The 17,641-nt window shown below is 52.9% G+C and overlaps 1 protein-coding gene across 1 annotated transcript in view; it reads left to right on the plus strand.

Moving 5' to 3' along the window:
• Window positions 1-17,641, plus strand: part of DCHS1 (dachsous cadherin-related 1) — a 35,716-nt gene that overhangs the window by 14,760 nt on the left and 3,315 nt on the right. The window contains exons 2-20 of the mRNA XM_066366513.1: window positions 222-2,129; window positions 7,629-7,817; window positions 7,912-8,143; window positions 8,237-8,473; window positions 8,808-9,833; window positions 10,057-10,250; window positions 10,460-10,556; window positions 10,664-10,821; window positions 11,016-11,880; window positions 11,970-12,209; window positions 12,320-12,445; window positions 13,021-13,230; window positions 14,617-15,489; window positions 15,612-15,725; window positions 15,905-16,116; window positions 16,205-16,359; window positions 16,534-16,664; window positions 16,781-17,064; window positions 17,408-17,546. Coding sequence (XP_066222610.1) covers window positions 342-2,129; window positions 7,629-7,817; window positions 7,912-8,143; window positions 8,237-8,473; window positions 8,808-9,833; window positions 10,057-10,250; window positions 10,460-10,556; window positions 10,664-10,821; window positions 11,016-11,880; window positions 11,970-12,209; window positions 12,320-12,445; window positions 13,021-13,230; window positions 14,617-15,489; window positions 15,612-15,725; window positions 15,905-16,116; window positions 16,205-16,359; window positions 16,534-16,664; window positions 16,781-17,064; window positions 17,408-17,546 — 7,270 coding nt within the window. The 5' untranslated portion in view covers window positions 222-341. The remainder of the gene's footprint in view (window positions 1-221; window positions 2,130-7,628; window positions 7,818-7,911; window positions 8,144-8,236; window positions 8,474-8,807; window positions 9,834-10,056; window positions 10,251-10,459; window positions 10,557-10,663; window positions 10,822-11,015; window positions 11,881-11,969; window positions 12,210-12,319; window positions 12,446-13,020; window positions 13,231-14,616; window positions 15,490-15,611; window positions 15,726-15,904; window positions 16,117-16,204; window positions 16,360-16,533; window positions 16,665-16,780; window positions 17,065-17,407; window positions 17,547-17,641) is intronic.

Genomic DNA, 17,641 nt, shown 5'->3' on the forward strand with positions numbered 1-17,641 from the left:
TTCAGACCTGAAAAATAGGAACAAAACAATCTGCTGAGAGAGGGTGGTCAGGGTGGGATGGGAACCTGCCAGGGGAAGACAGAGTGGGTCCCGAGGAGTCCTGAAGCAGAGGTTTTCTGGACCCGAGATGGATGTAAGGCAGCCCAAGGTCTAGACTCCAGTCTCCCTGAACTGTTGCTCCCTCCCCCATCATGACCTTTTTCCTTCTGCTTTTCTCCCAGGTCAGGGAGCTTGTTCTGGAGCCAGGGCCCGAGTTGGACCTGATCCAAAGCCTAAGATCAAGCTGGGCCCAGAGCCTGGCCTGGAGCCGGAGCCCAAAACACATCTGGACCGCACCTGTCATGCAGAGAGAACTGGGCACTGTGTCTTCCTGCACTAGCATGCAGAGCCCCGGGCCCCTTCCCCTGTTCCCACTGCTGCTGCTGCTGCTGGGGGCCAGGGTGACAGGCGCCTGGGGCCAGGCCGGGAGCTTGGACCTACAGATCGATGAGGAACAACCAGCAGGCACACTGATCGGGGACATCAGTGCGGGGCTTCCGGCAGGCACAGCAACACCTCCCATGTACTTCATTTCCGCGCAGGAGGGCAGCGGTGTGGGCACAGACCTGGCAATCGACGAGCACAGTGGGGTGGTCCGTACAGCCCGTGTCTTGGACCGGGAGCGGCGGGATCGCTACCGCTTCACTGCAGTCACTCCTGACGGCGCCACTGTGGAAGTTACTGTGCAAGTGGCTGACATCAATGACCATGCTCCAGTCTTCCCGCAGGCCCGTGCTGCCCTGCAGATACCTGAGCATACAGCTCTTGGCACCCGCTACCCGCTGGAGCCTGCCCGTGATGCAGATGCTGGTCGCCTAGGAACCCAGGGCTACGCGCTTTCTGGTGACGGGGCTGGAGAGACCTTCCGGCTGGAGACACGGCCTGGTCCTGACGGGGTCCCAGTGCCCGAGCTGGTTGTTACTGGGGAGCTGGACCGAGAGAACCGCTCACACTATGTGCTGCAACTGGAAGCCTATGATGGTGGCTCACCCCCCTGGAGGGCCCAGGCCCTGCTGGATGTGACACTGCTGGACATCAATGACCATGCCCCAGCTTTCAATCAGAGCCGCTATCACGCTGTGGTGTCTGAGAGCCTGGCCCCTGGCAGCCCAGTCTTGCAGGTGTACGCAGCTGATGCTGATGCCGATGCCAATGGGGCCGTGACTTATGAGATCAACCGGAGACAGAGCGAGGGCGATGGACCCTTCTCCATTGACGCGCACACAGGGCTGCTGCGGCTGGAGCGGCCATTGGACTTTGAGCAACGGCGGGTCCACGAACTGGTGGTACAGGCGCGGGACGGGGGCGCTCACCCTGAGCTGGGCTCAGCCTTTGTGACTGTGCACGTGCGAGATGCCAATGACAATCAGCCCTCCATGACTGTCATCTTCCTCAGTGCAGACGGCTCCCCACGAGTGTCCGAGGCTGCCCCTCCGGGCCAGCTTGTTGCTCGCATCTCTGTGTCAGACCCAGATGATGGTGACTTTGCCCATGTCAACGTGTCCCTGGAGGGTGGAGAGGGTCACTTTGCCTTAAGCACCCAGGACAGCGTCATTTACCTGGTGTGCGTGGCTCGGCAGCTGGATCGGGAGGAGCGGGATGCCTATAACTTACGGGTAACCGCCACAGACTCAGGCTCACCCCCACTGCGGGCCGAGGCTGCCTTTGTGTTGCATGTCACTGATGTCAATGACAATGCTCCTGCCTTTGACCGCCAGCTCTACCGACCTGAGCCCCTGCCTGAGGTTGCACTACCCGGCAGCTTCGTGGTGCGGGTGATGGCCCGGGATCCTGACCAGGGCACCAATGGTCAGGTCACCTATAGCCTGGCCCCAGGCGCCCACACCCGCTGGTTCTCCATCGACCCCACCTCAGGCATCATCACCACGGCTGCCTCGCTGGACTATGAGTTGGAGCCCCAGCCACAACTCATTGTGGTGGCCACAGATGGGGGCTTGCCCCCTCTCACCTCCTCTGCCACAGTTAGCGTGATGCTGCAAGATGTGAATGATAATGAGCCTCAGTTCCAGAAAACCTTCTACAATGCCTCACTGCCTGAAGGCACCCAGCCTGGAACCTGCTTCCTACAGGTAGATAAGCCCTGCACACAGCAGGATGCTGCTTTGAGCAGGAGTGGATTCGAGGGCCACAGGGTAGCTCAGAGCAAGAACAAAGTTTTGCAGGTGCATCTGTTGATGGTGACTTATGCCAGAGGGTTTGGTCCTATCCTGTAAGCTACAAAGTCTGTGCAGAGGGTGAGGGTTAGTGAAAAGATGAGAGCAGCGGCATGCAGAGCTGAGCCAAGTAATCTTGGTAGGTGAAGGAATTAAAATTGGGTCTAGAGAAAAAGTGTCTTGTGGTATCAAGAATTAAAGTACCCTACACATCTAGTACTGTGCTAGGCTCTGGGAACAATAAAAGGAGATGGTCTTGTGCCCAGGCAGGTCCGAGTTTAGGTGGAGAGACACACCAGTAACTAGTGCTATAGCAGGTGGCATATAAGCTGTTGTGGAAGACCAGAGGATGGGCCTTTGAAGAACCAATGAGCCCAGTTGGCTTAATGGTAGAGCGTCGGCCTGGTGTGTGGAAATCCCAGGTTTGATTCCCAGTCAGGGCACACAGGAGAAGTGACAATTTGCTTTTCCACCCCGCCCCCTCCTCCTTCTCCTTCTCCTTCTCCCTCTCTCTCTCTCTCTCCCTCTCCCGCAGCCATGGCTCAGATGGTTTGAGCAAGTTGGCCCCAGGTGCTAAGGATGGCTCCAAATGGGCAGAGCATCGCCCTATAGGGGTCTTGCCGGGTAGATCCCAGTCAAGATATATGCGGGAGTCTGTCTCTGCCTCCCCACCTCCCTGTCTCTCATTTAATTAAAAAAATGACCAATGAGACTTTATCAAATGGACAACATAGGGTATATAAAGAGGGATTCCAAGCCTACAGAAAGAGCTGCAGAATACCATGATGTTTAGAGGACTGTATTGTTCAGGTTGACCTCAGCTGTGCTGATAAAGAGTTGGGGGGAGATGAGACAAGATAAGAGACAGAGACTAGCTTACAAGCATTGGCTTGATCTTTAAAACCATAGGTAGCCAATGAGGGGCTCTAGGAAAATCTGATAGGTCTTTTGGAAAGATTGCTTTGCTTGCATCATGGAGTGTGGGTGCAGGAGCAGAGACTGGAAATAGGGAGGCCTCTCAGGAAACCAGTGCTAAAAGTCTTTATGTCTCAGAAGTCCAACAGATCCCTGAACATCCAGGGGCTGCTGGCCTAGACTTCTAGGCTATGCCTGGGCCTGGATGATGCCTTTTCCTCCTAGCCAGCCTCTGAGTTTTGCCTGCCTGCTGCTGTCCAGTTCCCACCCACTCTCTCATGTGTTTACTGTCACTCTTGGCCCAGGACCAATGGACTATGGCTTCCAAACTCCTTCCTCCTCACTAGTGCCTGAAGCAAGAGGGCAGCTCTCCAGGTGGTTTCCTGGAGTTTTTCCTGTTAGTAACCATAAGGAAGCAGGGTAAAAATAACCAAAGGGTGTTCAAAATGGTTACAAGAAAACTTAATAATTCATTCACTGGTTATACATTTAGAGTTTCTACCACGTGCCAGTCATTGTGTTAGGGAGACTGAGTTAATGAATGAGTCACCCCCCCCCACACACACACACACATTCTTAATGGAGTTTATATTCTAAAGGGGAGATTCACTGCAATAAGAAAACTTCCATAGTGGGAATAAATGTGAGGTACAGAATGTCTTCCCAAAGGAAAGGACCCTTGAGCTCAGACTTAAAAGATAAGGAATTTATGAAGGGACCAGACAGGGGAAGGCACCAAGCAGAGGTGACATGCACAGAGGAGTGGGAGAGCCTGATTTGCTCAAGGGCTCACAGTGACTCAGCGTCTCTGGAGTTGAAGGTGTGAGATGGGAGAGTGGGAGATGAGACCGTGCACAGAGACCAGACGGTGAGAAGTCGAGCCAAGCCAAGGGGTTTGAGCTTTTTATTTAGTGAACATTGAAGCTTTCTGAGTAGAGAAGTAATATGATCATATTTGTTTTCTCAAAAAATGCTTTTGATGATCAGTGTAGAGCAGTGGCTTACAGCTCAAGGTGATTTGTCTTCTGGAGGTGACATTTGGCAATGTCCAGAGACATTTTAGATTGTCACAGCTGGTGGGGTGTTACTGGTATCTAGTGGGTAGAGGTCATGGGTCCTATAATGTACCATAGGACCATACCGCAGCAAAGAATCCAAAATGTCAGTCATGCTGAGGTTGAGACATCCTGGTGTAGAGGAAGGATAGGAGGATCAGACAGCTATGAGAAGGAAATTATAATAGTCCAGGGGAACAACAACTCAGGTCTAGTTCAGAACAGTGATAATGATATAATGATGATGGAAAGAAAGAGACAAATAGGAGAGATAATGAGGATTAACTTAGTCCCTGGTTGATTGATATACTGGGAGAGGAAGAGGGAAGAACACATTTCTGGCTTGAGCAACTGCATGGATGGAAGAGTCATTACGGAGGGGTTTGGAATGATGATGATTTTAGCTTTGGACAGGTTGGATTTAAGGTGCCTGTGGGATATCCAAGTGGAGATGTTGAGCAGGCATCTGTATGTACAAGGTTGGAGATCAGAAGAGTGATTTGGGTCAAAGTACAGACATTGGTCAAAGCCACGAAAATGGCTCATGTGTTTACTGTCACAGGGGCTCAGAGAAAATGGAAGAGAAGGGCTTAAACAAGCGTGTAGAGTAAGAAGAGGCCAAGGAAAGATTCCAGGGACCAAAGACGTGTAAGAACATGCAGAGTAAGTGGAGGCAAAGGAAGACCAAGAGGGGCGGTTGGGGTGGGGGGAGCAGTGGGAAAAGCAGGGTCAAGAAGTCAAAGTGGGAGAAACACCAAGGAAGGAGGTCAGGATGGGCTAATGCAGTAAGTTTTATGGTCTGTTAGACATTTTAGAGAATTCACAGATAAAGGTCTTTATTTGCTCCTTGAAAGAGTGCATTTGATGAGAGCTTGGGGTGGGGGGGGTGGTACAAGAGGAAAGAGATGAGGTGACTTATGGGTTTGGGGAGAGGTTGCTGACATGGTTGTACTGTGCAGCCTGCTGAAATGGAGACTGTGCATTTGCAGTGGAACCTCTGAGCACAGGGGCTGCACAGGCTGAGCAATTTACTTCTGTCTTGGTCAGTTCCAGTCAATGGCCCCTGTGCCTTCTGGGGCCAGTTCCTGACAACTTCCCCTGACCACTATTTATTGCTTTCTTCCTGCAAAGAGTTAGAGGGCAAAGGTCTTTAACAGCTTCTGGAAATAGTGCCACAGCTGTGCTGCAGCCTGCAGGCTTTATGCAGGGGAAGTTTGTCTCCTGGGATATCCGGGCCCAGGGCCATAGTAAAGGGTTGGAGCAGGAGCTGTTTCCAGGGTCTAGTCATGGCAGGTCTTAGTGTCTCTCAGGAGGGTAAACAATGGCACAAATCACTTTTGTCAAGGGCCTGGGCAACCATCAGAAGTCCTTGGCCAGCCTTCTCCCTGAGCAACATTTTCTGGCTCAGAAAGGGGAACTCTCCAGCTTCTTTTTACAGCATATCATGACCCTGAGGCCCTTGTATCCACAAAGAGCACTTTGTCACAGGCTACGGCAGTCGGCACCAGCTAACCCACTATTGAGGCCCTAATATGCACCCACGGTATAAAACTCAGTTTGAAAGAAGTTTTTGTTGTAAGACAGGGCAATCAGAATGTCCATTTACTCAACGAACAAATATACATAGAGTTCCTAGGGTGTGCCTGGCCCTATCCTGGCTTAGGAGCTCCCAGAATGGTGTCTCCTGCTGATCTGGCTCTGAAATGTTCAGTAGCTCCTGACATTGGTATCCAATTATGTAACTCTTTCTGAATCAGTCTGGGAGATGTCCAAGAGTTAACCAGGAAAGCCATTCCCTACTTCTTAGTTTTGGTGAGCCCCCACAACTGAATGACCTCATTATTGGACCTGAAATACAGACCTGCAATTCTTCCACTTCCAATGAGGTTGGCATGAGAGGTGAAGGGACACTAAAAGTGCATGAGCCACATCCATAAATCCATAGAGCAGATCCTGATCACTCCAGGGATCAGATTCCAGTATCAGTCAGATCTCATTCTGTAATGACCGAACTCAGTAGGCCTATGACATCAGCCTCTATTATTCTATCAGAGAGCCAGGTCTCTGCTTGGAGTGATTATGAGACGTGGTGATGGTTATTAACTCCCTGTGATCCACCAGGATTTGTGGTCACAGCCCTTTAGCACTCTTCTTTATAAGACAGTTGGTCTTCATTCTTTGCAGATTCTACATTTGTGAATTTGCTGACTCTCTAAAATTTACACATAACCCAAAACTCAATACTCATGGAACGCTTGCAGTCATTCTTGGACATGCACAGAGCGATGAAAAATTCAAGTCACCCAATGCACACATTCCCAGCTGAGGTTGAACATGGCAAGGCTCTACCATCATGTTTCAGGTCTTAGACTGTAAGAAAGGGTCCTTGATGCACTCTATTCAGTGCCACGTTTTCTGCTGTTTTGCATGTTTGTGCTTTTTGTTGGTGATTTTGCTATTTAAAATGGTCACCCAAGTGTGGTGCTGAAGTGCTGTCCAGTGTTTTTAAGCACAAAAAGGCTGTGGTGTGTGCCTTATGGAGAAAATACGGGGGTGGGCAAAAGTAGATTTACAGTTGTTCATACAAAAAAAGACATGCAGGTTAAATGAATAAACCCTGTATTTTGTATACTCACAACTATAAACCTGCTTTTCTCTATGTTTCTTTTCTTTCTTTTCTTTTCTTTTTTTTTTTTTTTTTTTTTTTTTTTTTGTGCATGAGTAAAAGAGACAGACAGACAGGAAGGGGAGAGAAATAAGAAGCATCAACTCATAATTACGTCACTTTAGTTGTTCATTGATTACTTCTCATATGTGCCTTGACTGGGCAGGTGCCACCTGAGCCAGTGACCCCTTGCTCTAGCCAGCAACCTGGGGCTCAAGCCAAGTGACCTTTGGGCTCAAACCAACGACCATGGGATCATGTCAATGATCTCACACTCAAGCCACCAAACCCAAGCTCAAGCTGGTGAGCCTGCACTCAAGCCGGATGAGATGGCACTCAAGCTGGCGACCTCAGGGTTTCAAACTTTCCAGGTCGACGCTCTATCCACTGCGCCACCACCAGTCAGGCCTATAAACCTACTTTTGACCACTTGTGTATGTGTGTTTAGATAAGCTTTGTTCAGATAAGAGTTATAATGCCATTGGCCATGAGTTCAATGTTAATGAATTAATAATACATTTTAAATTAGGTATCTTTAAACAGAAGCACACATAAAACAAAGTTATGTATTGACCAGTTGACAAAAGTGTGATGGAAAGCTCACGGGAACTTAACACAGGTAATGAAGTCTGGGTTATGATAGGCTGTGGTATATGTGTGACCACTATGCAGAGACTGTGAGCCCCAGCTGGCCCAGGACCTGCTCCTTCTAAGAGCCATGTAGCTCTAGCTTTTCTGGCCAAAAAAGATGGGACATTATTCACCCCAGCCTCTCCGCAGGTGACTGCCACAGACGCAGACAGTGGCCCATTTGGCCTCCTCTCCTATTCTTTGGGTGCTGGACTTGGGGCTTCGGGGTCTCCCCCTTTCCGCATTGATGCCCACAGTGGTGATGTGTGCACGACCCACACCCTGGACCGCGACCAGGGGCCCTCAAGCTTTGACTTCACAGTGACGGCTGTGGATGGGGTGAGTGGGCAGACCATGGCAGGTTGGGACAATGGGGCAGGGCGCTCATCAGAGCCAGACAAAGCCATCTGACTATGGCTACATATCTCACCAGGGTGGCCTCAAGTCCATGGTATATGTAAAAGTTTTTGTGTCAGACGAGAATGACAACCCACCTCAGTTCTATCCACGGGAGTATGCTGCCAGTCTGAGCACCCAGAGTCCACCAGGCACAGCTGTGCTGAGGGTGCGTGCCCATGACCCTGACCAGGGACCCCACGGGCAACTCTCCTACCACATCATGGCTGGCAATAACCCCCCACTCTTTGCCTTGGATGAGCACTCAGGTGAGAATCCTGCCATACCTACCCACTCCCACCTGCCTAAGTGAAGTACTGCCCCTTTTCCAACTCTTTTATCTGCTCTATTCCCCTTCCCAGGGCTGTTGACAGTAGCCTGGCCTTTGGCTAGAAAGGCCAACTCTGTGGTGCAGCTGGAGATTGGGGCTCAGGATGGAGGTGGCCTACAGGCAGAGCCCAGTGCCCGAGTCAACATCAGCATTGTGCCTGGAACCCCCAAACCACCCACATTCGAACAACTGCAGTATGTCTTTTCTGTGCGAGAGGACGTGGCACCAGGCACCAGTGTGGGCATAATCCAGGCACACAACCCACAAGGTATCAATCATTTTACCCACTTGGTGCCATACCCAAACACCCTAATATAACCCCCAAGCTCCACCTCAGGGTACTCCAAATAGCCCCAATACAAAACACTCTGGTTCAGTTCCCAACACCACCTTTGCTATGTGCAGGTGCTTTGCTTCATCCCCAGGCATATGAGTATCTCCCTCCTGTGCTACCCTGCTTTCTGCCAACATCGACCCCTTCCCCTAATCCTTTGAAACGCACAAGCTTGAGTCTTATGTAGCCGCTCTTGGGATCAGAGTTTGGCCCCAACTCAATAGATGCATCTCCATCTCTTTCCTGACCCCTCTCTCCTCCTCCCTAGGTCACCTGGGGCCTGTAACCCTCACCCTATCAGGTGGGGATCCTCGAGGACTCTTCTCCCTAGATGGGGCCTCAGGGCTATTACAAACTCTTCGCCCCCTGGACCGGGAGCTGCTGGGGCCAGTGCTGGAGCTTGAGGTGCGGGCAGGCAGTGGAGTGCCCCCGGCTTTTGCTGTAGCTCGGGTGCGGGTACTGCTGGATGATGTGAATGACAACTCCCCTGCCTTCCCTGCACCTGAAGACACAGTGATGCTGCCACCAAACACTGCCCCAGGGACCCTCATCTATACACTGCGTGCTCTGGACCCCGACTCAGGCATTAACAGTCAAGTCACCTTTACCCTTCTTGCTGGAGGTGGTGGGGTCTTCACCGTGGACCCCACCACAGGCCACATACGACTTATGGGACCCCTGGGGCCTCCAGGGGAGACATCCCATGAGCTGGAGCTGGAGGCCCGGGATGGGGGTTCCCCACCCCGCACCAGCCACTTTCGACTGAGGGTGGTGGTACAGGACTTGGGGACTCGTGGGCTGGTTCCCCACTTTGACAGTCCTATCTACCGTGTGGACCTGCCCTCAGGCACCATCCCTGGAACTCAGGTCCTGCAAGTGCAGGCTCGAGCACCTGATGGGGGCTCTGTCACCTATCACCTTGCAGGAGATGGGCCAAGTAGCCCTTTTGGTCTGGAGCCACACAGTGGGTGGCTATGGGTGCGGGCAGCACTGGACCGTGAGGCACAGGAATTGTACACACTTAAGGTAATGGCAGTGTCTGGATCCAAAGCTGAGTTGGGACAGCAGACAGGAACAGCCACTATAAGGGTCAACATCCTCAACCAGAATGACCACAGTCCCCACTTGTCTGAGGAACCCACCTTCCTGGCTGTGGCAGAGAACCAGCCCCCAGGGACCAGTGTGGGCCGGGTTTTTGCCACTGATCGAGACTCGGGGCCCAATGGACGTCTGACCTACAGCCTGCAACAGGTGTCAGAAGACAGCAAGGCTTTCCGAATACACCCCCAGGCTGGTGAGTACTGGCACCCAAATTTGAGACCCCATAAGTCTCATCCTCAGATTGGTGAACACCCAAACAGGATCCCCGGAGCCTGGTCACAAAAGACCAGGACTGAGCCTGGAGTTTCACCCAGGGATTCCCTCCCACACTCCCCAAATCCCAGCTTCTCGGTCACAGGCCTCCAGCTCTGCGTTCCTAGCTATTCCATACATGGTCCCCTCTCCTGTACTCCCAGGAGAAGTGACCACACTCCAAACCCTGGACCGCGAGCGGCAGAGCAGCTACCAGCTCCTGGTGCAGGTGCAGGATGGCGGGAACCCACCCCGGAGTACCACAGGCACCGTGCACATTGCAGTGCTGGACCTCAACGACAACAGCCCCACCTTCCTGCAGGCTTCAGGGGCTGCTGGCGGGGGCCTCCCTATCCAGGTATGTGAAGCAGAGGACTCGGCCCAAAAGAAGTGAGAGAATGGGTGTATCCCCATACAGCTGTAGGTGTAGGTAAAGGAGACTGCTTTTTGAAACAGGTGTGAGAGCAAAAAAGGGGCTCTGCCTCCACACAAGTGAGGGGAACTCCATCCAGAGTTGTCTTAAGAACAGGAAAGAGACAACTGTAGGTGAGTTGTGTGTCCCCACAGGTACCAGATCGTGCGCCTCCAGGAACACTGGTGACGACTCTACAGGCCAAGGATCCGGATGAGGGGGAGAATGGGACCATCCTGTACACACTGACTGGTACGAGGGTGGAGAGAAGGGAGTTGATGGGTGCTGCACAGCCTCATGACCTGCCTGTTGCACAGCTCTGGGACCCAGGTCCTCTCCTTTCTACTCCCTGCCCCCAGGTCCTGGCTCAGAGCTCTTTTCTCTGCACCCTCACTCAGGGGAGCTGCTCACTGCAGCACCCCTAATCCGAGCAGAACGGCCCCACTATGTCCTGACGCTGAGTGCTCACGACCAAGGCAGCCCTCCTCGGAGCTCCAGCCTCCAACTGCTGGTGCAGGTATGGCTGTCCCTCCTCCAGTATGTCCACTTGACCATGGCTGTGGGTGTACCTACGATAGCTCCATCTTCATTGGGTCCTTTCCCCTTCTCCTCGGGCTATTCTGAGCACCGTTCCTGCTACCCATCCGTCCAACCCAGATCTCCTTTACATGGGTCCCCCTGATTTCTTCCTCCTACCTCGGTCCACAACAGGTGCTTCCCTCAGCTCACTCGGCTGAGCCTCCGCCAGATTTTTCAGAGCCAGATCCCTTGGCGCCCGTGCCTGTGGTGCTGACGGTGACAGCAGCTGAAGGACTGCAACCCGGTTCTCTATTGGGCTCGGTGGCACCGCCAGAGCCGGCGGGGGTGGGAGCATTCACCTACACGCTGGTGGGCGGCGCGGACCCAGACGGCACCTTCGCGCTGGACGCTGCCTCGGGGCGCCTGTACCTGGCTCGGCCACTGGACTTTGAGGCGGGCCCGACGTGGCGCGCGCTCACGGTGCGCGCCGAAGGACCGGGCGGCTCGGGCGCGCGACTGCTGCGCGTACAAGTGCGCGTGCAAGACGAGAACGAGCACGCGCCGGCCTTCGCCCGAGATCCGCTGGCGCTGGCACTGCCGGAGAACCCAGAGCCCGGCGCGGCTTTGTACACTTTCCGAGCGTCTGACGCAGATGGTCCGGGCCCCAACAGCGACGTGCGCTACCGCCTGCTGCGCCAGGAGCCGCCCGCGCCTGCTCTGCGCCTGGACGCGCGCACCGGGGCGCTGAGCGCTCCGCGGGGTCTGGACCGCGAGACTACGCCCGCGATGCTACTGCTTGTGGAAGCGACTGACCGGCCCGCGAATGCCAGCCGTCGCCGCACGGCGCGCGTCTCCGCGCGCGTCTTTGTCACGGATGAGAATGACAATGCTCCCGTCTTCGCCTCGCCCTCACGTGTGCGCCTCCCCGAAGATCAGCCACCTGGATCCGTAGCGCTGCACGTGGTAGCCCGGGACCCGGACCTGGGCGAGGCCGCTCGCGTGACCTACCGCCTGGCCGCAGGCGGGGATGGCTACTTCCGGCTACACTCCAGCACTGGTGAGTTGGGTCTGGCTAGTCAGGATCAGGTGGGTGTGATATGGAGAGAGTTTGGAGGGTTTTTTCAACCTGCCCTACTGCTCCTCTAGGAGCGCTGTCCGTGGTGCGGCCCCTGGACCGCGAACAGCGAGCTGAGCACGTTCTGACCGTGGTGGCCTCTGACCACGGCTCCCCGCCGCGCTCAACCACGCAGCTACTGACTGTCACTGTCGCTGATGTCAACGACGAGGCACCCACTTTCCAGCAGCAGGAGTACAGCGTCCTCTTGCGGGAGAACAGCCCCCCTGGCACATCTCTGCTAACTCTGCAAGCAACTGACCCTGACCTGGGTAAGACCTTGGGAGAGGCAAGGGTGAGTTGAGAAAGAGAGATGGACTGGGGCTAAAAAGGGGGCGGGGGGAATTGCCCTCTGATCATCCTCCATGCTGCCCCTCCACAGGGGCCAATGGTCAAGTGACATATGGAGGCATCTCTGGCGAAAGCTTCTCCCTGGATCCAGACACTGGAGTTCTCACAGCTCTTCGGGCTTTGGATCGAGAAGAGCAGGAGGAGATTAACCTGACAGGTACACATTGATCGGACCCCAAGAACCTGAGAGGTGTTGTAAGCACCAGTGTTACATAGGCAGAACCACCAGATTACCTTTTAGAAGCTTCCACTCATTACAACCCAGCTTCTGTTATATTTTTGGATCCTTTTGGGGAATCAACAGTTTGTCAGAGTGCAAGGTCAACTGACCTCTAAACTGTCATCGGGGTGATCACACAAACTCTCGAATGCGTAATGTCATGCAATGGCCCTCAGATTATACTGCAGACATTTAACAGAGGAGCATATTGTTATTGAGCACAAAAAAAAAAAAAAAGTAACAAGATGGGACTTGAACCCAGATCTTTTGATACCTCATTTAGTGCTTTTTCCATCACACCACCACTAATCCAAGATATATCTTGCATGCACCAAGCATGGGAGGTGGGAAGAAAACAACATCTCTAACAATTGTGTATTTATGTGTGCATGTCCTGTGTGCTTGTGGGGTGTGGACAAAAGGACATTTTCTGTTATGTGTGTGTACCTGGTAAACACGTATGAACACAACATGGGAGCAGGCAAGAGCTCATTAATTTTGCTTCCTCATAGTGTATGCCCGGGACAGGGGATCACCTCCTCTGTTGACCCATGTCACAGTGCGAGTGACTGTAGAGGATGAGAATGACCATGCCCCAACCTTTGGGAGTGCCCATCTCTCCCTGGAAGTGCCCGAGGGCCAGGACCCTCAGATCCTTACCACGCTGCGGGCCTCTGATCCAGATGTGGGAGCCAACGGGAAGTTGCAGTACCGCATCCTCGGTGAGAACCTTCCCAGCACCTGTGTGCTGAGTTCTACTCCTTGTTGGCCTGTGTCAAACTTGGGTAATGTGTCAGGGTCTCCTTTTCTTTTTCTTTATGTATTCCTTTGTCTTTCATGCAGATATCTGTGTCTCTGGGCTTCTCTGGCTCTTTATCCCCCTCTAGTCTCTGGAGGGTTTTTGAGGGTTTTTTTGTTTTGTTTTTTACAGAGACAGAGAGAGAGTCAGAGAGAGGGATAGACAGGGACAGACAGACAGGAATGGAGAGATGAGAAGCATCAATCATTAGTTTTTCGTTGTGCATTGTAACACCTTAGTTGTTCATTGATTGCTTTCTCATATGTGCCTTGACCGCGGGCCTTCAGCAGACCGAGTAACCCCTTGCTCGAGCCAGCGACCTTGGGCTCAAGCTGGTGAGCTTTTGCTCAAACCAGATGAGCCCTCGCTCAAGCTGGAGACCTCGGGGTCTCGAACCTGGGTCTTCCGCATCCCAGTCTGACGCTCTATCCACTGCACCACCGCCCGGTCAGGCTAGTCTCTGTTTTTAACTTTCTTTTTCTTTCTTGTCTCTCCCAGTAGAGTAATTCTCAAACTTTTTGGTCTCAGGAACCCTTAACACTTTTAATTTTTGAGATCTCTGAAGAGCTATTGTTTATATGATATAATAGTATGATAACATAATAAATATATAATATAAATTTATAAATATATCAATATTTATTATATTAGATATTAAAGCCAAGGACATTATAAAATATTGCAGTGCAAACCAGTGAAGTCTACTGTGTTCTGGTTTTAAATAACAATTTGTTGGACTGTAATGAGGTTGCAAAGTTTTAGCTGAACTGTAACTGAAATTAAGCCAGCAAAAACTGAATGAATAAACATAGTTATGTTTCAAACTTTCTACCTGGAATATTCTAAAAACACAAGACTATAAATCAAACATTCTATTCAGCATCCAAGTGGTGATGTCGTCACATGTCTTGTACTGTGTGAACTCCACTGTACATTTGTGAGTTAATGAGAATGAAAAAGGTATGTAGTGTCTTAGTATTGTTATGAAAATATGATAGTTTTGATTTTATGTGCTCCCTTGAAAAGCTCTCAGGGGACTCCCAGGGGTCCCCAGACCACACTCTAAGATTAGCTGTTTTATAGTATCTTACTTTACCTTCTGCATTTCTCTTTGTTTTTCTGCCTTTCTCCCAACTACTTTTTGCCTCTCCTTTTTCCTTTCTCTTTCTCTTTGTCTTTGTCTTTCTTTCCACCTCTCCTTTCTCTCCCTTCCATTCCCTCTATCTTATTCTTTGCGGGTGCTTGTAAGTGATCTGCACTCCCTTCGGCTGATACATGTATGTTTATGTGTGCATGTCCTTCTCTGCAGATGGGGACCCATCGGGAGCCTTTGTCCTGGATCTAGCCTCTGGGAAGTTTGGCACCATGAGACCACTAGACCGAGAGGTGGAACCAGCATTCCAGCTGCGGATAGAGGCCCAGGACGGAGGCCAGCCAGCTCTCAGTGCCACTCTGCTTTTGACAGTGACAGTGCTGGATGCCAATGACCATGCCCCAACTTTCCCTGTGCCGGCCTATTCTGTGGAGGTGCCTGAGGATGCTCCTGCAGGGACTCTTCTATTGCAGCTACAGGCTCATGACCCTGATGCTGGGGCCAATGGCCATGTGACCTACTACCTGGGTGCAGGTGCAGCAGGAGCCTTCCTGCTGGAGCCAAGTTCTGGGGAATTGCGCACAGCCACAGCCCTAGATAGAGAGCAGTGTCCCAGCTATGCCTTTTCTGCAAGCGCGGTGGATGGTGCAGCTGCTGGGCCCCTGAGCACCACAGTGCCTATTACCATCACAGTGCATGATGTCAATGACCATGCACCCACCTTCCCCACCAGTCCCCTGAGGCTGCGCCTGCCCCGTCCCAGCCCCAGCACCCCAACCCTGGCTCTGGCCACTCTGCGAGCCGAAGACCGTGATGCTGGTGCCAATGCCTCCATTCTCTATCGGCTGGCAGGCACAGCACCTCCTGGCACCACTGTGGACTCTTACACTGGTGAAATCCGTGTGGCCCGCCCACTTGTAGCCCTGGGCCCCCGGGATCGTGTCCTCTTCATCGTGGCCACTGACCTTGGCCGTCCTGCTCGCTCTGCCACAGGTGTGGTCATTGTTGGGCTACAGGGGGAGTCTGAACGTGGACCCCGCTTTCCCCGTGCTAGTAGTGAAACTGTGCTTCGTGAGAATGCACCCCCAGGTGGGTCTCCAACTATGTCTCCTAGCCTTATTCTCTGCATGGGCTGGGCTTACTTATTAAAAATGACCCCAAACTCCCTCAGTCTCGAGCTGATAGTCCAACCAATGCCATTCTCTCTGCAGGGACTATCATTGCCTCCCCCAAGGCTGTCCACACAGGGGGCTCAAATGGACTGATCACCTACAGCATTCTCAGTGGGAATGAGAAAGGGACATTCTTCATCCAGCCTAGCACAGGTAAGGGTCTGGAGCAAGGGACTCTGTGAAGGGAGAGGCTTCTGAGGAAGTTCCCCTTTGGGCCCAAAGAGGCTCTGATGGAAAGGGGTTAGAGGGGCTGCCCTTGAGAAAGAGGCTTCAGAGAGGGAGGCTCCAAGGGAAGCAAGGGGCTGTCAGTGATGCATCCTGCCTCCTCCCAGGAGCTATCACAGTTCGCTCAGCAGAGGGGCTGGACTTTGAGGCAAATCCACGGCTACGACTGGTGCTGCAGGCGGAAAGTGGAGGGGCCTTTGCCTTCTCTGTGCTGACCCTGACCCTGCAAGACACCAATGACAACGCTCCCCGCTTCCTGCAGCCCCACTACGTGGCCTTCCTGCCTGAGTCTAGGCCCTTGGATGGGCCCCTGCTGCAGGTATGGGATATGATGGGAAAATGGAGGGCAGGGCTGGACAGACTAGTCCGTGCCCAGGTCAGTGCCAGCAGCCTCCTCCTCCCACCAGGTGGAAGCAGATGACCTGGATCAAGGCCCCAGTGGACAGATCTTCTACAGTCTGGCTGCATCCCAGCCAGCACGGGGATTGTTCCACGTAGACCCAGCCACAGGCACTATCACTACCACAGCCATCCTGGACCGTGAGATCTGGGCAGAAACACGGTGAGCCCTGGCTCTATAGATCCCGGGACACCATCCTGAGTCCATACAGTTTCAGGCCCGGCCTTGAATCCCCCTCAATCCTTAGGCCACATCCTGAGTCTTCCTAGCCCTGCCCAGTGTTGGACCTCATCCCCAGACCCCTCCCCCAATTGTGCTTCCCCTGATTGTGTCCAGGCTGGTACTGATGGCCACGGACAGAGGAAGCCCAGCCCTGGTGGGCTCAGCTACCCTGACAGTGATGGTCATCGACACCAATGACAATCGCCCTACCATCCCCCAACCTTGGGAGCTCAGAGTATCCGAAGGTGAGGGCTGGATAAAAGAAGAGGTACAGAAGGTGGTAGGGTGGCACTGCTTCCCCACTCTGGGGCTCTGGAGGTGTCTTGAACCATGCCAAACACAATTGTTCCATGTATTTCAGATGCACTGTTGGGCTCAGAGATTGCACAGGTCACAGGGAACGATGTGGACTCTGGACCGGTGCTGTGGTATGTGCTGAGCTCATCTGAACCCCAGGATCCTTTCAGTGTAGGCCGCTATGGAGGTCGCGTCTCCCTCACAGGCCCCTTGGACTTCGAGCAGCGTGACCACTACCACCTGCAACTGCTGGCACATGATGGGCCTCACGAGGGCCGTGCCAACCTCACGGTGCTTGTGGAGGACGTCAATGACAATGCACCTGTCTTCTCACAGAACCTTTACCAGGTACCGATGCTTCCAGTTGTCCCCACACCTGGACCCAGTGTTCATATTTGAGAGAATTGAGGAAGGTAGAAATGTCTGAGATCAGCTGGACCTTAGAACTGATGTGGGGATGGAGCTCTGGGTGGGAGGTCCCATTTCAGACTAGCCTTGTGAGTCCTGAGAACTGTATCCATGTTCTTTGTCCCATGTCCAAAAATGGGGAAAAGTGGGCAATTCAAATACTAATGAGTATGGGCTTGAAGCTGGAATGGGTGCCAGTAGGGCTCATGGGACCCACCTCCCGAACACAGGCTGGATGGGCAGCAGGGCGGCATGGCCATGAACATTTGTCCTCACACTTCAGGTGACGATGCTTGAGCACACCCCCCCAGGCAGTGCCATTCTCTCCGTCTCTGCCACTGACCGGGACTCGGGTGCCAATGGTCACATATCCTACCACCTGGCTTCCCCTGCTGAGGGCTTCAGTGTTGACCCCAACAACGGTGCGTTCTTCCCCGAACCTGACCCTTTATCTTTGACTGTTGAGGCCACAATCTGACCTCATTCCTAGAATTTTTTGCCCAAACTCTTAACTCCA

The sequence above is a fragment of the Saccopteryx leptura genome, chromosome 1, assembly GCF_036850995.1.
Source record: "Saccopteryx leptura isolate mSacLep1 chromosome 1, mSacLep1_pri_phased_curated, whole genome shotgun sequence".
NCBI lineage: Eukaryota > Metazoa > Chordata > Mammalia > Chiroptera > Emballonuridae > Saccopteryx > Saccopteryx leptura.